This window comes from Sphaerodactylus townsendi, linkage group LG15 (assembly GCF_021028975.2).
Source record: "Sphaerodactylus townsendi isolate TG3544 linkage group LG15, MPM_Stown_v2.3, whole genome shotgun sequence".
Lineage (NCBI taxonomy): Eukaryota > Metazoa > Chordata > Lepidosauria > Squamata > Sphaerodactylidae > Sphaerodactylus > Sphaerodactylus townsendi.
Genome location: NC_059439.1, coordinates 4,501,697 through 4,520,141, shown reverse-complemented (window position 1 = coordinate 4,520,141; position 18,445 = coordinate 4,501,697). Strand labels below are relative to the sequence as shown.

Genomic DNA, 18,445 nt, shown 5'->3' with positions numbered 1-18,445 from the left:
CAGAACCCAGCCATTGGGGCAAAAAAAGGATTACATATGTATATATATCTGAATACCAAGAAAGGAAGGGCAGAAGATGTAAACAGCAGGTCTAGAAGAAGGCCAATAGGTGAATTCTCTGTGCAAAGCTCAAATACACACTTGATAAGAACAGAGTGACCCATTCATAACTGCTGTAATTGGTGACAGTGCACTGTTTGCTGAGCTAATTTAATGGCTGAAGCGGGAGAGAAATTCATGGCGCTGATTTTTTTAAAAACAGCAAAAGCCTTCATTCTCACTGCGGCAGAGTCCTTCGCATCTTAGCTGCACAGGCTGTTCATTCATAGCTGAGGAATGTTTGCCTTTCAGCAAATGCGCCCCACCTCCTTCTGCTGCCTGAGCAGCTGTGTGGCTAGAAGATAGAGCGGGCCAGGCAGGCAGACTTTATCTGATAACTGAGAAATGAATGTATCTATTTAAAAATACATCACACCCCCTGGCCAAAAAACAAAAACAAAAAAGCCAGTTGAAAAGTTTATGCGGAAATCAGCTTAATTTTGCTTGAAGCTGCTTCAAGCAAGGGGGGAGTTCAGTGCAAATTTCAAATTGATAAAAATGCACTTTATTCTCAACCATTGCCCCCGTGTTTGTACTGGTGGTTGTTTAGGTTTTGAAGGTGACAGAATTCCCTTGGTAGCTCCTGCCCTTTCTTGTCCTCACTGGTGATCTCCAAAATCCTTTTCAGCATGCGGGGGCGGCCGTTCTTTATGCAGGAACGTATTTAGTCTAAGGAAGCGCTGCGATTCTCACCCCTGCACCCTCTAAAACCATTCAAAAATGGCCTTTTCACAAAACCGATGAGCTTTGTGAATAAGAGACCGATCAAAAAATGTCAAGGTGTGTGGGAAGCATATTCTACTGGTGTTATTTTATTTCAAAGGAACGTTGAGAAAGAGGTTGGTGAAGCGATACTCATAAACCATTAATGATCCTCATGAAATGCTACATTGAGAAGGAGTTTGAAGGGAAGAGGATTGATGATGATGATGATGATGATGATGATGATGGTTTTAATAATACAACATATATAATAATACAATATATACAACTACTGATTTAAAACTATAGGTGACATAGCTGACAGTAGATAACCCCACTAGAGTGGAGGAAGGAGAGAAAGGGAGGGATGTCAAGATGCATACTTTTGCTGTCCTCAACTGTAAGCCTGGTGGAAAAACTCAGTTTTACAAGCCCTGTGGAACTGACGTAAATCTCACAGGACTCAGGTATCAATTATAAGAACATTCTACCAGGCTGGAGTGAAAACCAAAAAAACTCTGGTTCCGTTGAAGATAGTCAGACATTTTTGGGGACAGGGATCCCCCATAAGTTGTTATTTGCTGATTCCAGCATTCTTTGCGGAAGGGGAGGTATATCAAAAGAGGTGGTCCCACAGATACAAATGCTCCAGACTGTTTAGAGCTTTAACATTTAAATATATTATGAATAGATGGTAGCAAATATGTGGGCTCGAGGTTGAATGGATGAGAAATTTATAACAATCGCTTATCAATCTCACTTATCTATTTTATCTATCTATTTATCTCGTTTAGCATTGTCTAATATTATTAGGTTTATCAGATATCACATCATGTATTTCACGATTTTTGTTAAGATTGTATTATTTCATGTTCATTGTTATATCAGTCTCTATTGTCCGTAAAAGCTATTTAAATTAGCTGTCTATTGTTTATTAGACTATTGTGTATAATATCATATGAGCATTTTTTTTCTTAGTCTTTGGATGTAATTGTAACAACTGTTTTGACTAATTTATTTCTTTTCTTTTCTGTTTACATTTATAGAAAATTATTTTAAAAATTTAAAAAGAAAACCAAAAGAATAGCCTTTTCGTTTGGGTGCTGTGTGGTTTCCGGGCTGTATGGCCGTGTTCTAGCAGCATTCTCTCCTTGCTAGAACACGGCCGTACTATGGCTAGAACACGGCCATACAGCCCGGAAACCACACAGCACCCAAGTGATTCCGGCCGTGAAAGCCTTCAACAATACAATAGCCTTTTCCTTCAATTAAAATGGTTTGTTCATATGCAAGTATTTTGGAATTAATTGACAGAATTTGTTCGATTAATTCACTGGGATTTCTTCAGATGGGTGACTGGCTGCTCTATTAATACAATTAATATTTGGCAGAGGATTGTGTTGCTGAATGCAGGCTTTTTAAAGTTCACAGTTGTGGCTGAAATTTGTATCTGTTTTTAGGAAACACAACCTGACTCCTCAAAATGTCCTTGATGAAAAAACAAAATCTCTTCTTGCTCCATCTCTGTTAGGGCTTTGTTTTGATTACAGATTCTCCAGTTACAGAGACAGTGAAAAGGGTTGTTGGGAGTTTGGCCTGAGGGTGATGGGGCAACATTTCTCTCAGCTGTCTTAATTTGGATCCTAATCTTCCCTCCCATCGCCCCTTCCAGCTTTGGAATCATTCCAGGAAGACAAATTTGCTTTGGAGTAGCTCGGCAGCTTGACTAACTTGAAGATGAGGAGAAATGTTTATACCTTCCCCCTCCCAGAATGGATCAGTCAGCCAGTCTTCTTTGAGATGGATTTGCTAAAGAAGTTTTAAGAAGTGGAAATATTTTCTCTTTCCACAGCAGAGACTTACTAGCAGAAATTTTGAAACAGCATTTTTTTAAAAAAAAAACCTGTAAGAATGATGATTTTGCAAACACTAAACACCTACAACAGAAATTAAAAGCTGCTTCCCAAGTTTTCAGATAAATCTGAGTCTCCATTAATATTTTGATCTGCTTCCAGCCAGAGGCGTACTGGGCGAAAATGGTGCTTGGGGTATGACCAGCTCCCAGCGCCCCCCTGCCCAGCTCCCTGCACCTCAACGATATAGGTAAGGGGGCTTCTCGGGTTCAACCCCCCCATTACATGTCTGAAGCTCTGCCCCCATTTGTGGTTTTTTATTTTTAGTGTTTTTTGGTTTTTGGCCTGCTGGGGGCGCAGGTTTTAGGCTAGCAGCACCAAATTTTCAGGGATTTGTTGGGAGACTCTCCTGATGATTCTACCCAGATTTGGGCCCTTTTCACACAGGCCAATAAACACAGGTGAAGGTGAAAGGCGGGTTACACTAACTCATCGTTGCTCAGGTCCATTCGCATGGCAGGCTGTCCCGTGGACAGCCAGCCTTGTGAACAGGGTGTGCACCTTAACACGGAAGTGTGGGTTTTTTCGGTCCCTGGCTCTCTCTGAAGCACAGCTTTGGAGTCAGGCATGACTGACCCCCAGGGCCATGAAACGGCCCTTCGTCTCTGAATGGCTCTGCAGATGGGAGCCAGGGACTGTGATTCTCTTGGATCGCAGCTGCCTAACATGCCTCACAGCCATGGCCATTTGCTTGGCCGTGGCTGCAAGGTGTGTTAAAACAAAAGAATCGCACATAACCCAATTCTTGAAAAACCCAGCTTGGGGGGGGGGGGAATGCAGAGTGGACTCGCTTTAGGAGTCGGATCCGTGCGAAGTTCCCCCCCCACCCAGGTTTTATACTGCCCTTAACCCGTGTTTATTGGCCTGTGTGGAAAGTGTTAAGAGTTAGGGTCTACAAAACTTTGTCTTTCTCAACTGAGGATGTGGCCCAGTAGCAGAGAATCGGCTTTGCACGTGGAACGTCTCATGTTCAACCCGCAACATCTCCAATTAAAAAGACCTGTCAAAGACCCCACCACGAGACTCCGGAGAGTGGCTGACAGTCTAAGCAGAAAATATTGATCTGGATGGACTGAGGGTGCGATTCAGTATAATGTAGCTTCCTGAGGACCTCCCCTCCATCAGTACTGTGGATATTCCTATTATTTCCATCTTGGGAACTGACCTACCACTTTCCCTCTTGGGAGATGGTCTCATTCATTTGACTGAATTTAGTCTGGTTAAATGAACTGGAAAAGATGTCATTTCTAAATGCGCATCCTGATCCTTGCCTCTGTGAAGGGTGGGTTAGTTCATTATTTCCCAACAACCCCACTTGTTCTATTATATGGGTTAAGAGTCATTCCCCCATCACCGAAACAACCAGGAGAAGAGAGCCGGTTGGCGTTTTGTACAGTCATATGCTATGCAAATTATACAACCATAATACAAATCCACAGAAACCTCAATTTAGGTGGGTCTGAGCACGGGGATTAGCCACAGCCTGCTGACATAATGTGGGGATAGACAGTAAATAATTCAGGTCCTAGGTATCAGCCCCCCAAACGGACACATACTCACACAACCGCTAGAAAAATCTATTGCATGCTGAGAAATCAAGCCGAGCTATGTCGTGCCTTCATAACTACGGCAAAGACAAAGGGTTGTGATCTAAGTGTGCATAATTAGCACTCATAATCACACTGGCCCTTAACAGGTATCAAGGGTCAGTTAAGCAAGACACTTTTTAATCCATCGCATTTGGGTGGTATCTGCTCTACTGAACAGGTTGGCATGGAAACGGTTGGTGATGATAACCGATTTCCATCCCATTAGCTGGGGAAGGGGTGAGCTGCTTCTCTCTGGCCTACAGGCTCTTCTGCGACTCTCCAGAAGTGTGCAGTTCTGAACAGCAAGTTTCCCAGTTCTTATGGTTGGAGAAGTTTTTTTTTCTAAAAAACTTACCGCCGTACTATCATGGTAAAAACATTTCTTGTCTGGCATTTTTAAAAAGCATGTAAACATTTGATGCTTCAGTGGGGGGTGGGGGGTGGTGGTGGTGGTGTCATGCTCTTCTGAAACTAATCTTGGGATGACTACCCCCTCCATCCAGAAGATTTGGGCAGTGTGGGGTTTTGCCCTCCCTGGCACTGGGACACAGCGGTGGACATGACACCAGTGTCCCAGCGTCCCTGCCGCTGGCATAGTGGGAGCAGGCCAGGGGAGGAGTCAATGTTAGTTGGCTTCCTCGTGGTCATTCACAGCCTTACACTGGGCACCTGGGGGGGTGGTGGTGGTGGTGGTTAGGGTTATCCCATGTCCCCATCAGTGGTACACCACTGAGTCACAGTTCTTCTGAGCTCTCTCAGCCCCACTTGCCTCACAGCCTGTCACAGGGTGTTTGTTGTGAGGGGGGAAGGGAAAGGAAATTGTAAGCCCGTTTGAGTCTCCTTACAGGAGAGAAAGGGGGGATATAAATCCAACTCCTCTTCTTCTTCGTCATTAATAACGTGGTACACATGTTATTAGAAGCAAGCCTTTATTGGCATAGACAACAGTACAACAGTAATAAAAAACAGATTAAAAAGCATATACAATACAGGTCAAAGGAAATCTACTGGCGTGTAGTAATTTCCAGGAGAAAGTCTGCCACTATCATACAGAGAGAAGGATCAGGGTTGTCCAACAAGTAGTGTAATCTAATTAAATCGGGGAGATCGGGTAAATGTAAAGGAGTAAGATTCACATACTTGGATCTGATTTCCTTGAATCTGAGACAGTGTAGTAATTGGGGGGCTAGAGATTCAACTGAGACATCGTTACATGGGCACAATCTTTTAGCCTTTTCTTGCTTATTAAATCTGCCATGTAACAAGGCAGAAGGCATAACATTAAACCTGGTGAGCATTATGGCTCTCCTTTGAGCAGGGTTTATTAAGCAATACAGGTATTGTGCCAAGTGGCCAAGTTCAAATGGGAGAGAAAAATACAGGAGGGAGCACATTTTCTGCGGTGATTAGGGTAGAGAACTCTCTATCCAATAGTTGACCTTTTAATTTCCTATAAGCTTCTGAATAGGACAAGGGGCAAAGTGAATCCACTGACAGTCCAATAGAGGCCATTTTTTCTTCAATTATGGAAAACCAGGGGTTGGAATGGGTGTCAGAGAGCAGATGGTGGACCAGGGAATTACAGTCTGAGAGAAAGTGAATTCGCAGCCAGAATCTAAAAGTCCTCAGCCAAGTGGCTTATTCCAAGGAGTTTTGACCTAACTCCAGACAAAGAGCTGCATAGGGCACGCAATTTGGGAGTCCAGTTATCTTGTGAAACAATTTGGATTGAAGAGAATTCAAGGAGTGGTTAATAGCTTGAATCCAGATTGGGACTCCGTAAAGCAAGCTCGAGGCAACTTTATTAGTATGCTGTGCAGAAATCACCAAAGTTAACATAGCTGAATCTGGTCCTTACTCAATCTGAATAGGAGAGTGCCACTTCCCCAGGACACCAGAATGTTTCTTTCAACTGCCAGAAGTTATCAATTTCTTCCTCGCTCTTAGAAACCTTACACAGATTTCACCCTTCCAGGTATGGCCTGGACATCTCCTAGGACCAAAATTGATCTCCAGACTACAGAGGTGATCTCACCTGGAGCGAACAGCAGCTTCAGAGAATAGATTACGGAACCCTGCCCTCTCCAGGCTACACCCCCAACACTTAGAAATTTATCAACCTGGAGTTGGCAATACTACTCACTCTCCCTACTCCAACTGTGCCAGTGTACTTCTGGAGGGAGTGACTCCTATTCCCTGGAGTCTCACATTCACCCTTTCCTCTTTCTCTCTCCCCTCTTGCACAACTGTGCTGGATCCTTTGTTTTTTGTGCTGCATTTTTTGTTTTGAAAATCTGCATTGTTTTTCCTTTTTTGTAATTTTTTTCTATTTCTAATGAAACCTATCAGCTGGTGTTACAATCACAGGCTCACTCAGCCGTTGTCGCAGGCAAATGATGAACCCTCCCAGCTTTTCACAAATCGTCTATGCTCTTCATGGTTCCTGCCAAAGAATCCCCCTCCATAGCACACAAAATAAGAAAATTGCTTCAACCTCCCCACCCCCATACTCTGGCCTTGCTCCAAAAGAAAAGCAGGAAATCAGCAAAATAAGTTGGAAATCCAAAGGGAGGCAAAGTAGAAAGCACTATTTTCCTTCTCCCAAGTGGCAGAATTTAGTATCTTTAAACACTTCCCTCAGTTCTGTTCTACTGTTATCAGTTTTGTGAAAGAGAAACTGGTCCCCAAATAAGAAACCAAAACAGGGACCAAGAAGACCATGAAAGGAAACAGGGAATTTACAGTGAAATCCTAAAATAACTTTCGTAGAAGGAAACCTCACTGAATAAACGGGAGTAGGATTCTGAAAAGATTCAGGATGCAGTCCTAACCACACTTAGCCCCAAACTAGATGGGGGTGGGGGTGGTGCTCGGGTCAGGTCCCCTCACCTTGCCAGCCCCCCTCCTTAACTCCAGAGGGAAGTGGGGCAGGGTGCCAGATCCCAAGTTGGGAAACACTTGGAGATTTGGGGATGAAGCCTGGGGAGGAGAGGGACCACAGTGGGATACGATGTCACCAAGTCCTACCTCCACAGCGGCCACCTTCTCCAGGGTAGCTGGTCTCTGTAGTCTGGAGATGAGCGATAATTCCAAAGGATCAACAGGTCTCTCCTGCAGACTGGCATGCCTTGGTGGTGCACAGGACTACTGCTGATAGGTGTTTCTAGTCCCGTCTAGTAAAAGATGATGTGTGACAGAACATCATCCTAGAGTTTCCCCACCCCCAACCAACAGCAGCCAGCGAGAGGGACTAGGGATTCTCTGAGGATGCTGCTGTTGTGTTTATTAGCAATCATCAGGGAGATGCAGGTATGTGACACGTGTAGGAGTGGCTCTTCAGTTCTATAACAGTTTTGCCACTTTGGGTTGAAATTAGACATTGCAGAGATATTAGGCTGGTACCCACAGCATTCTTCTCTCGCCAGACTACAAAGGTGGCATCATCATATACAATGCGAGGTCACATCCTACATTTTATTAGGTCCGTGGTGGCGAACCTATGGCACTCCAGATGTTCATGAACTACAATTCCCATCAGCCAATTGGCCATGCTGGCAGGGGCTGATGGGGATTGTAGTTCATGAACATCTGGAGTGCCATAGGTTCGCCACCACTGTATTAGGTGCTAATGTGGAAGGGAGAGCAGGAAGAGATTTGGCTCTCCAGAATGTCTAGGATGCAGGGAATAAATTATGTAGGAACAACTCATTGCTCGGGCAATCAGCAACCTGCTTAATTCAACAACACTTCTGAAAGCGGATGGCAAAAATGCAAAAGGTGGTTCTGGCTCGGCAAAGAAAAACGGCAATAGGCTGAGGTACAGACGAGCCCTAAGGAGAATTTCTCCTCCCCCTCAACCCCCCCACCCCCAACATTACACTGATGACTCGATCAGCGAGATGCAAAATGACAGGGCCTAAGGCAGGCTGGCTTAGAGAATTCAAGCTGTGGATGTTCAGTGACTTTTTGGGGCCACGTAATAAGGAGGGGGAGTGCAGACAGATTCAGCTGAGAGATGGAAGAAGCACAAGTGGGTGACATTCTAGTACCACACTAGTCGGTCACACCTGACCTCGCAAATCACAGAAAGGGTTTTGTGAATTATGACAGCAACCTTTATGTATAATAGCTGAGGACTTACCTCCGTGTGGATCAAAAAATCTACACAGTAGGTCCAGCCACAATTTACAGAATGCATTGTTTGTGGGAAAATCCATTTCAAGAAAATGGAGGGTTGAAGCTTCCCTCAAAACTTCAGGGGAGTCTGGAAGTTATTTTGATTTTCTGCAGCAAGCCAAATGGAGCCAATAATTGAACAAGAGCAGCCAGATGAAAGGGAGGAAGGACTGGAGCTAAGGGCGGGGTGGGGGGGGGGAGGAGGAGTCAATGTGAAAGATTTTTCTACTCTTTCACCAGTACTTGCAGATTCCTACTCCTTATCTATAATATAAAAACTGTTTTATGTCTGTCATGCTCCAGCATTATCAAGAGATGGAATCCAGTCCATGCAACATGTAAAGGAGGGGAATTCTCTTTCCTTCAAAGTAAATCCTCTGCAGCTGGCTGACCTAGCAAATCTCACTTTGCTTCCATACAACATGACACCCATACAATTTTTGTTCTACCTATAGTAGCTTCCAGTTTGCTTCCAGGTTTAATTCAAGGTGCTGGGACTGGCCTTTAAAGTCCTGTATAGCCTGGGATGAACATACCTTAAAGAACACCTCCTCTCATATGAGCCTTCCCACACACTGCAGTCATCTTTAGAGGCCATGCTTTGATTGCCCCTGACATCTGAAGCTAGATGGGTGGCAAACCAAGAAAGGGCCTTCTCGGTTGTGACCCCAAAATGTTGCAACTACCTCCCCAGGGAGATGCCTTTGTTTCCCTCTATCAGATATTTTGACAATTAAGGTGATGGAACCAACGAAGTCTAAGTGTCCTCATGGCTAGGGAGAAAGGGGAAAGACGCTCTCTGCCATATGTTGTGGTTTCTTTCACATTGTGGACAAGGCTAGCCACAGTTCTGTCCTCGCTTTCTGGTGACCACCACTATTTCTGGTAAAATCCAGTTTCCATTTCTCAAGCACAGTTGCCCAAAGCCAACCTTGCAGAGTTATCAGTGGAACTCCATGGAGCCAGGCAGGTATTTAAGGACTTGTGCAGATTCTCTTCAGTTGCACAATATTTTTTTCTACAAGGCACGAACTCAGGCCAGGGTATTGCAAAGGTTAAGATTTGAGCACACTAAGGGAAATAAACATAAGGACAGAATCAAAAGTACTCACAATTCTAGTTTGGGTGTTGTGGGTTTTCTGGGCTGTGCAGCCGAGATCTGGTAGTTTTTGTTCCTATTGTTTCTCCCACCGCTATGGTTGGCATCTTCAGAGGCATGTCACTCCAAGACACAGCCTCTGAAGGAGCCAGCCACAGATGCAGGTGAAACGTTGGGAGCAAAACCTACCAGACCACAGCCACACAGCTCAGAAAACCCACAACCCCCAGTTGGTTCTGGCTGTGAAAACCTCTGACAATACATCAAATTCTAGGTTGCATCTGATCTGGATACATGAACGATGCTTTACCCAGGATCATCTGCCCTGGGGAGGTAGGGGAAGGGTGGCATGCAAGGGAGGGGAGGGAAAGGAGGGAGAGGGTGGCTTGTAAGGGAGGGGAGGGAGGGGGAGGGGTCCCAGCATCTGGGCATGGCCCACCCACCCTAGCGGAGGGAAGGGAGAGAGGGGGAGGGGCAGGATGCAAGGGAAGGGGAGTGAGGGAGAAGAGTGAATAAGTGAGGGCTGTCTTGCAAGGGAGGGGAGGGAGGGGGAGGGGGCCCACCATCTGGACATGGCCCACCTACCCTAGTGGAGGGAGGGGAGAGAGGGGGAGGGGCAGCATGCAAGGGAAAGGGAGTGAGGTAGGGGAAGGGAGTGAGTGAGTGAGGTGTGGTATGAAAGGGAGGGGAGGGAGGGGCCCCAGCATCTGGACATGGCCCACCCACCCAGTGGAGGGAGGAGGAGGGGTGACATGCAAGGGAGGGGAGGGAGGAAGTGAGGGGTGGCATGCAAGGGAGGGGAGGCAGGGGGTAGACCACCCTTTCACATCATTCCCCTCTGTCATCCCTCATGACAAACGCACATGCCCCCTGATTTCCAAGCAAGAAGGAGTCACAAAGGGCACCAGAAGGAAGCCCCAAACACAGTAACTTTCCTATCCATCCCAAAGGAATGACAGGAAGTGCCAGAAGGCAAAGAGGTGGTTGTTCGAGAACAGATATCCCCAGTCCAAACCTCAAAACCAAATACTTTTTTCACTGCTGGAACCTCTCGCATAAATTACATTTGAGTAAAGAAGTGATGTTTAGCTCAGCAAGTTCAAAAAAGGTGGTGGGAGGCATGCCAGGGCTGATTCTCCAGTCAAGCCACTTAAGGGACTGCTAGGAGGGGCATAGCAAGGTTCTGTTGGGGCTCAGTTTACCCCCCCCCCCCAATCAGTGACACAAGAGAGAGATGGCCAGCATCACCACTCAAGACTGCAGGGCTATTGGCTGCAGTGGCGTAGCACCAAAGGGGCAGGGAAGGCCCGATACCCCGGGTGTGTGCTGGTGTGGGGGTGTGACCTGGGCATGGAGCGGGCATGGAGGAGTGGGGTGGGGCAAATGGCACCACGGCAGGGGTGCAGAGCACGCGTGTGCCCTGGTGCAGTTCCCCCTTGCTCTGACCCTGGTGGGCTGTGTCCCCTGTAGAAATGCCAGCCTCCAGGTGGGACTTGGGGATTATCTGGAATTACAGCTCATTTCCAGATTGTAGAGAATATTCCCTTGGAGAATATGGATCCTTTGGAGGGAGGGGGGGCTCTATGGCATGGTACCCACTGAGGTCCCCATCCTCCATCTTAAATCTTCAGGAGTTTCCCAGCCTAGATCTGGCACCCTTACTTCCTCACCGCCCTTTCAATCCCCTGCCAGTGAGAACTTGTTGAGTCTAGTTCTCCTGGAGAAAATGGATGCTTTGGAGGATGGGCTCTATGGCATGAAGCCCCTGTCCTTCCCAGACTCCACCCCCAAATCTCTAGGAGTTTCTGTCCCCCACCATTGACCAGTGGAGACCTTGCAACGCAAGTCCCCTGCACTGTGCCCGGGGATCAGCAAGGACACAGCTGGCAGGGGTGCAGACCCAGGTGAGAACAAGCAGTCCTACATGAAGCAACAAAATATTTTGAAGCAGTCCTTGGGGATGCACAGGAGAACATTAACAGGTACTTGCACACAATCCATGTGGACAGAATGGGACCAACAACCAGACTCTATCAAGTCCATTGAAACTGAAATCCTCTGAACCCTGTTTCAGATCCAGTTTCCAGAATGGAGATCACCTTGAGTCTCCGTGAGGAAGGCAGGTAATAAACACACGTCCCACATATTCTGCACTGCAACAGGCGTAGGATTGTAAAAGGTTTTTAGTCATCTCCCCTCCCTCCCACATCAAAAAAGGCGCTAGTCATGTGAAAACAACTGAGCATGACGCTCCAAGCTCTGTGTGCCTTTCTGAGTTTACGCTCCAAGAAACCAGAGAAAGGTTACTCATGGTGAGGCCGATGGTGGCATTTCTAGCCCTGCGTCATGAAAGATGGGAGAGAATGAGGAGGGTAATAGGGCCACAATACAGTAAACATCAGCCGCTTAAAACCGTACTCTTCACACACACATACTCCCATTTGGGTATGTCCCTGAACTGGTATTAGATGGCCTCATGCCCCTTAAAATATGAATGCAATTATCCCTGTCAGAACGTTTGCAATTAAAAGGGGCTAGAGATCACACAATGTGATGTAGTGGATAGGATGATGATTAGGACTTGGATTCAAAGGCCCATTCCAGACTGGCCCACTCAGTACTACTCTATTCTGCATTGGTCAGACCTCACCTGGAATACTGTGTCCCAAAGTTGCTCAACAAGGGTCATAGTTCTAGGCACCGTGTCCAGTTCAAGGCACCACAATTCAAGAATGAGATTGACAAGCTGGAATGGGTCCAGAGGAGGGTGGACAAAATGGTCAAATGTCTGGAATCCATGCCCTACAACAGTGATGGCAAACCTTTTCGAGACCGAGTGCCCAAATTGCAACCCAAAACCCACTTATTTATCGCAAAGTGCCAACACAGCAATTTAACCTAAACACTGAGGTTTTAGTTTACAAAAAACAGTTGGCTCAGAGGCGTGCGTTACTCAGAAGTAAGCTTGGTGGTAGTTGGTGGCTTTGCTTTGAAGCAACCGTGCAACTCTTCCAACGGATGAATCATGACCCTAGGAGAATTTACTCAGAAGCAAGCCCCATTGCCAGCAACCAAGCTTCCTCTTAGGTAAAGGATTCTGCTTTAGTTCTTTGCATGAAAATCAGTGGGGTTTAACAGCGCTTAACAGGGTTACCTACATTGCTTCCCCAAAACTAGGTCTTAGGTTTAATGCTAATAATCAAGCCCAGCGGCCCAGGCCAGCCTAGATGTGGGGGGGGGGGGCACTCTGTTTGCATGTGCCCACAGAGAGGGCTCTGAGTGCCACCTCTGGCACCTGTGCCATAGGTTCACCATCACTGCCCTACGAGGAGAGACTAGGGCCCCTTCTGCACAGCACAGGTAAAGTGGGTTGCAGTCGGGATAAAGTAACCCACTCTCCTGTTTTCGTGTTCGCATACATCCGTGCAGGCAGCGACCAGAGCCCACGGAAACAATGCAGGTTGCTGTTGCGCCTTCATATGGAGGCGTGTTTTAAAAAAATTTACCTCCTTCCACTGCTGGCAGGCATGAATGGACCCCAAAGCCATGCTGATGTCTCACGATGCAACGAGACATCCCTGTGACCCTGCATGGCTACGCAGCTGCCAGGTGGGAAATAAAAAATAGAGGACAGCACAGCTGATTAAAGTGCCTCCTGCCCAGCTCTTCGCTCGCGAGTGGCTATGACCTGGGTTTAAAAAAAAGAATTGTGAACCGAGATGGGGAGCTACGGTAAAACAAAACTATGTAGCTCCGTCAGAACCAATGAGAGACCAGGAACTGTGGGGAGGGGAAAAGCTGATTGGTTGCTGTCTGTTTTTGTAAATAGAATAAATACTGGAACTGAGGACAAGAATCCTCAGTTCCAGCACTCTGTAGCAAGGACGACCCAAATCAATAAAGTTCTTCTTTTTACGTTGACTTTGAGTGGTGTTCAGTCTTACAATAATGTAATGAAATAATATAAAATAAAATGTTGTGTTTCTCCATGTGCAATCTCTGAGTATAAAACCTATACTGGCTAGAACATCTGTATGATTTTAAAATAATTATCTTTTGCTGTTGTTTCAGATTCACAGAGTAAAAGGCATATTTTGAGCTGGCGCAGGTGCAAGATAACACAACATAACACAACCTTCCAATCACTAGGAGGTCAGGACAGGATTTTTGCCCGGGCTCCGACATTCCTTGATTTTTGACTATGGATAGCATTGATGCGCATGCTGTGGCCCGCTATCACTATTTTAAAAGCTATTACATCACCAAACCTGTCACTCTATACAAAAAAGAGATAAGAGCCCCTAGGGGATGGGGCGGTTTAAAAATCGAAAAAACAAACAAATAAATAAATAAGATTACTCTGGCATGATTTTTTTTTTTTGAGAAACGCATGTTGACTTTTGGAGATCACAGCATTTCCTTCTAAGTGCTTACAGACTGTCCGTTTAAAAATCTGCTCTAGAGTCGTGCATAGTATTGATGCCAGGCTGACTGGGCAGTAATTATTTGGGCCCTCTCCCCCCACCCTATTTGAAGATGAGGACATTACTCTCCTCCAGCCTGCTGGGACTTCTCCTATTCTCCAGGAATTTTCAAAGATTATTGCAAGTGGCTCTGAGATTACTTCTGCCAATTCTTTTAGTTCATCAGGCTCTGGTCAAACTAATGTATTTAAAGTAGTCAGGTACTCCTGTGCTACCTCTTTATTTATTCTGTGCTGAATTTCCCCTACTGTGTCTTCTGTTCCATTTCCCCCTGATTGAGAACTGTTTTCCTTTTGCGAAAAGACCAAGGCACAAAAGGTGTTGAGTAGTTCTGTCTTTTCTCTGTTCCCTATCAGAATGTCACCATCTTCTCCACACAGTGTCTCTATCATATTATTTTTCTTCCTTTTGCTACGGACATAACAAAAAAACCCCTTTTTAAATTGTTTTTAACATCTCTCGCAAGTTTGAGCTGATTGTGAGCTTTAGCATTTCTGACTTTCTCCCTTCACATTCTTTGGTGATTTCCCCCTTTCCCCATTTTTTTGTACATGTCCCTTTAAAATCTCAGTTCAGTTGAAAGTTCTTTAGACATCCACACTGGTTTCCTTAGACACCTCCCCTTTTTCCTCCTCATTGGAACTATTTGAAATTGAGCCTTCAATATCTCACTTTTAAGGAACTCCCATCCATGAAAATGCTCTTGTCCCCTTCTCCCATGTACGTTTTCAAGTGCCAAAACAGCCATACGGGGCTACTGGCTCACTCATGGCCGTGCCAACATGCCTGCCCCACACAGGGCCACTAGCTTGCTTACAGTGGCAGCAACTCACACACTCCACATGGGACTGGGGCATCTAGCTAATTGGCTGCAAAGGCTACCCTGAGGAGTAGCTCTGGCAGTGGTAAGGCAGACCCCCCCGGATTTCCCCCAGTAGCTCTGATGGGTAATCCACAACTGACCTGGATGCTAAAATGCCTTGCATGGAGTCGTCATCTACTCCTTGTTCAGTGTATCTATTTAAATAACATTTTATATTACTAAAATGGAAATGACAAAGCTGAAAATTTACCATTTAATGAAAAAAACCCTAATGGTTAGAAAGACCATCCTTGCCCTAACTATCTTAGGGGGGACTCAAAAACAAATCAGAGTGCTGTCAAATCACTCAGTCAGCTATATCTGCAGATTAATATTCATCCTAGCCCATGTGAACTACTCACATTTCTGATTTGAACAAGGGGTTCAGGTTAGTAAGAAATTACTGTAGAAAAAAAGAAAACCAAGGCCCTTTCCGCGCAAATCTCCTAAAATGTTTGGAAAAACGTTTTCAATTCTTCCCCCCTGTACTGACAGCAGGTGTTAGCTAGGGTACGGTCCAGCAATCCAGAGTCAAGGAGGACAGCAAAAAAGGGGTAGTCAAGCAGTCCAGAGTCAAGGCAGGCAGGAGGTCAGGCAGACGGGCTGAGAACTGGAGTGCAGAGGAAGACCAAGTGTGTGGAGCTTACCGGGAAGTACACTCATTGCACCCAGGTCGGGCTATGCTCAAGAAAGCTTAAGTGAGATGCCACTGCTGACAGGGTCAGGATACTGTGGTGACTCAGCCCTCCTCCGAAGCAGATGCCTTCAGCTCACAGAGCCTTCTGCCATAGCGAGCAGCAATGCAGGAACTTCTCCTTTTCAGCACTTAGAAGCTGAGTTCTTCATGCAGCTGGCTCATTACTCAGTTTGTCCGAGGTAACTGATGGCTCTCCCAACTGAACAGCATCAGGCTCTGTTGCTGCCTCTGCAGGGAAGACTTGGAGCTGGTTCTGCCTTGGCTGGCAGGACAGAGTTTGGAGCAGGCTCTGTTGCCTGCAACTCCTGGTCCACAGTGTCTTCTGGCTCTGCACTGGATTCCTCGTCTCTGGCTCATGACCCCCCGCCCCTTTAGCACGATGTATGTCTGCACTCACCCCCTCAAAATGATTCATGGTCACCATTATGCGTTTTTTCTCTTTTTTTTAGTTAGTTGAAGAATTGATGCATCCATGCTGTGATTCTCCATACTTCCTATAATCAATGCCTCGTGGATTAGCACTCTCCCCCAATAACAAAAACTAACAGAACTAATGGCAAGAAACAGGCAAATGGGAGGCGAGCTCACAAAAGGGCACTGAGGAAAAAGTTCAGGGATGGCAGAGAGGCTTGGAAAACGTTTTAAAGAGACCACACAGGAGTGAAGCTGTTTTGAAAACGTTCCAGCCTACAGAATCGTTTTTAAAAGGGACTCACTGAAAACGTTTTGAGTCTGGAAAGAAAAGATTTTCAGAACCAACGGGACAAAAAAACCATGCAGAACTCCATAAAGGAAACATTTTATTTCCTGTCTCAAAACATTTTAAAGTATTCGTATGGAAAGGGCCAGAAGCTCTACTTGAAGGGCAAAACAAGGCTTGCTATTATTTAGTAATAGTTATTATGGCTATCATGCAGCTGAAGTGCTTGATGGAGAAAAACTACTCTGTCTCTTCTGAAGGCTCACCAGCTAAAACTTTGGCATGAGGAAGGAAGACGAATGGAACCAGAAAATGTGTACTTTTCAGACCACTTATTCACAATGAGTTTGAAGCAGGGGGGAGGTGGATTTAGGGGTTCAACCTGAGGCTTCACAGAAAAGGTGGATTTTGAGGAAGGACATAAAGGGTTTGAGAGAGAAATAACACCATTTGGGTGTTCTGAATCTATCAGCAGAACAAGTGAGAAAGGGGGTAAGAAATGGTTTAAGGAAGCAGGAGACAAGCAGCAGCACACCTTGTGAACTGTATGCTGTTTGAGATCACTTCACAGGTTCCCTCAGGGGCCTTACCTTGACTGGTCAGAAATCTGCCTTTGTTGAGCTGTTTGAGGCGCTTCTGGTGTGATTTCCCATTGTAGTGGATCTGAGCTTGGACAGCTGAGTTGAGCTGGATATTGCAGACCTCACACAGTGTGAACGATGGGTGCTTCTTTTCCCGCTTGGAGCGCTGCTCTGGTCGGCATCCTAGGCCAGTATCCTCTGCCAGATTCCCACAATTGCCACTCCCAGGGGGATGGGTTGGGCTCAATGGCCGCTTCATACCTACAAGGAAGAGAAAGATAATGGAATCTTCTCACTGATTTGTCCCAACCTCTCAATTGTCAAAATTACAGCTTCCTGCGCTCCTTTGAAGCACAACAAAACCCAGACAGTTCATTCCACAACCTCTAGATGGAGTGAACTGCCTTTGCTTTAGTCCACACTGCCGTTTAATTCAGCTGAAAACATCAAGGACCCACTTTGCAAGGATGACATTTTGGTTTGACCAGGGCCTTCTACATTCTCTTTGGTGCACTACAAAATTTCAGGGCAACACTTCCAAGGGGTGGGTGGGGGTGGCTCGTGCGTGGATGTGTAGGTTTTTGGAGAAAGAGTGGAAAATTAGACCTATGTTCACATAGCCAGTTATTGTGGGGTTAGCCAGCATGGCTGTAGTGGTTAAAATCTTGGTGAATTCCGCAGGGCCTGTAAGACTCAGTTGTTCCGCCGGGCCTTTGGAGTGCCCAGTCGCTGACTGAGTGCCCCTTTTTATTCCTCCGGTTTGGAGTTCCCTTTTGCCATCTATGGGACCCACTTCTTCGTTCTGCTTCCCCCCTCTTTGGGAGGGTTTTAATTGGGTTTTATTGCGTGATGCCATCTTTGTTAATTTTATCGCTGTGTTTTAATTCTAATTTAATGGGGTTTGTTTGTATGGGTTGTAAGATGTATTTATGTTGTGCACCGCCCAGAGCCCTTTGGGGGTTGGGCGGTATATAAAACCCATAAATAAATAAATAAATAAATAAAAGTGGTGGACTGTAATCTGGAGAACAGGAATTTGATTCCCCACTCCTCCACATCAGCAGTGGATTCTGATTTGCTGAACCAGGATTGTTTCCCCCACTCCATAAGAGCTACAGGCTCTATTCTGGAGAACCGGGGTTGTTTCCCTACTCCTCCACATGAAGCCTGCTGGGTGACCTTGGACTAATCTCAGTTCTCTCGAAACTCTCTCAGTCTCACCTTCTTCACAAGGGGTCTATTGTGGGGAGGGGAAGGCGATTGTAAATCACTTTGAGACTCTTTAAAGTTAGAGAAAAGTGGGGGAGGAAGGAGGAAGGGAATAAAAACCAACCCTTCAACTCTTCTTCATTTATTGACCTGTTCAAGGGACAAACCAGAGGTCCCTGATGTGTAAGAGTAAAAAATCATCCACCTCCATTACAATTAGGAACTCTTATTGTAGCATGTGTGGGATAACACCAAATAATTGCTGGGCACAGTTCACACTTCCCTGGGATCACTTGTGAATGACAGTGAAAGTCAGCATGGAAATTGGGCTGAA

General features: G+C 45.9%; 1 protein-coding gene across 3 annotated transcripts in view; it reads right to left on the bottom strand.

The window, feature by feature from the left end:
- The window catches only part of ZNF385C (zinc finger protein 385C), a 210,069-nt gene that overhangs the window by 94,791 nt on the left and 96,833 nt on the right, over positions 1-18,445 (bottom strand). For all 3 annotated transcript variants that reach the window (XM_048518013.1, XM_048518012.1, XM_048518014.1), the window contains exon 2: positions 16,912-17,163. In XM_048518013.1, the coding sequence (XP_048373970.1) occupies positions 16,912-17,161 (250 nt within the window). In that variant the 5' untranslated portion in view covers positions 17,162-17,163. The remainder of the gene's footprint in view (positions 1-16,911; positions 17,164-18,445) is intronic.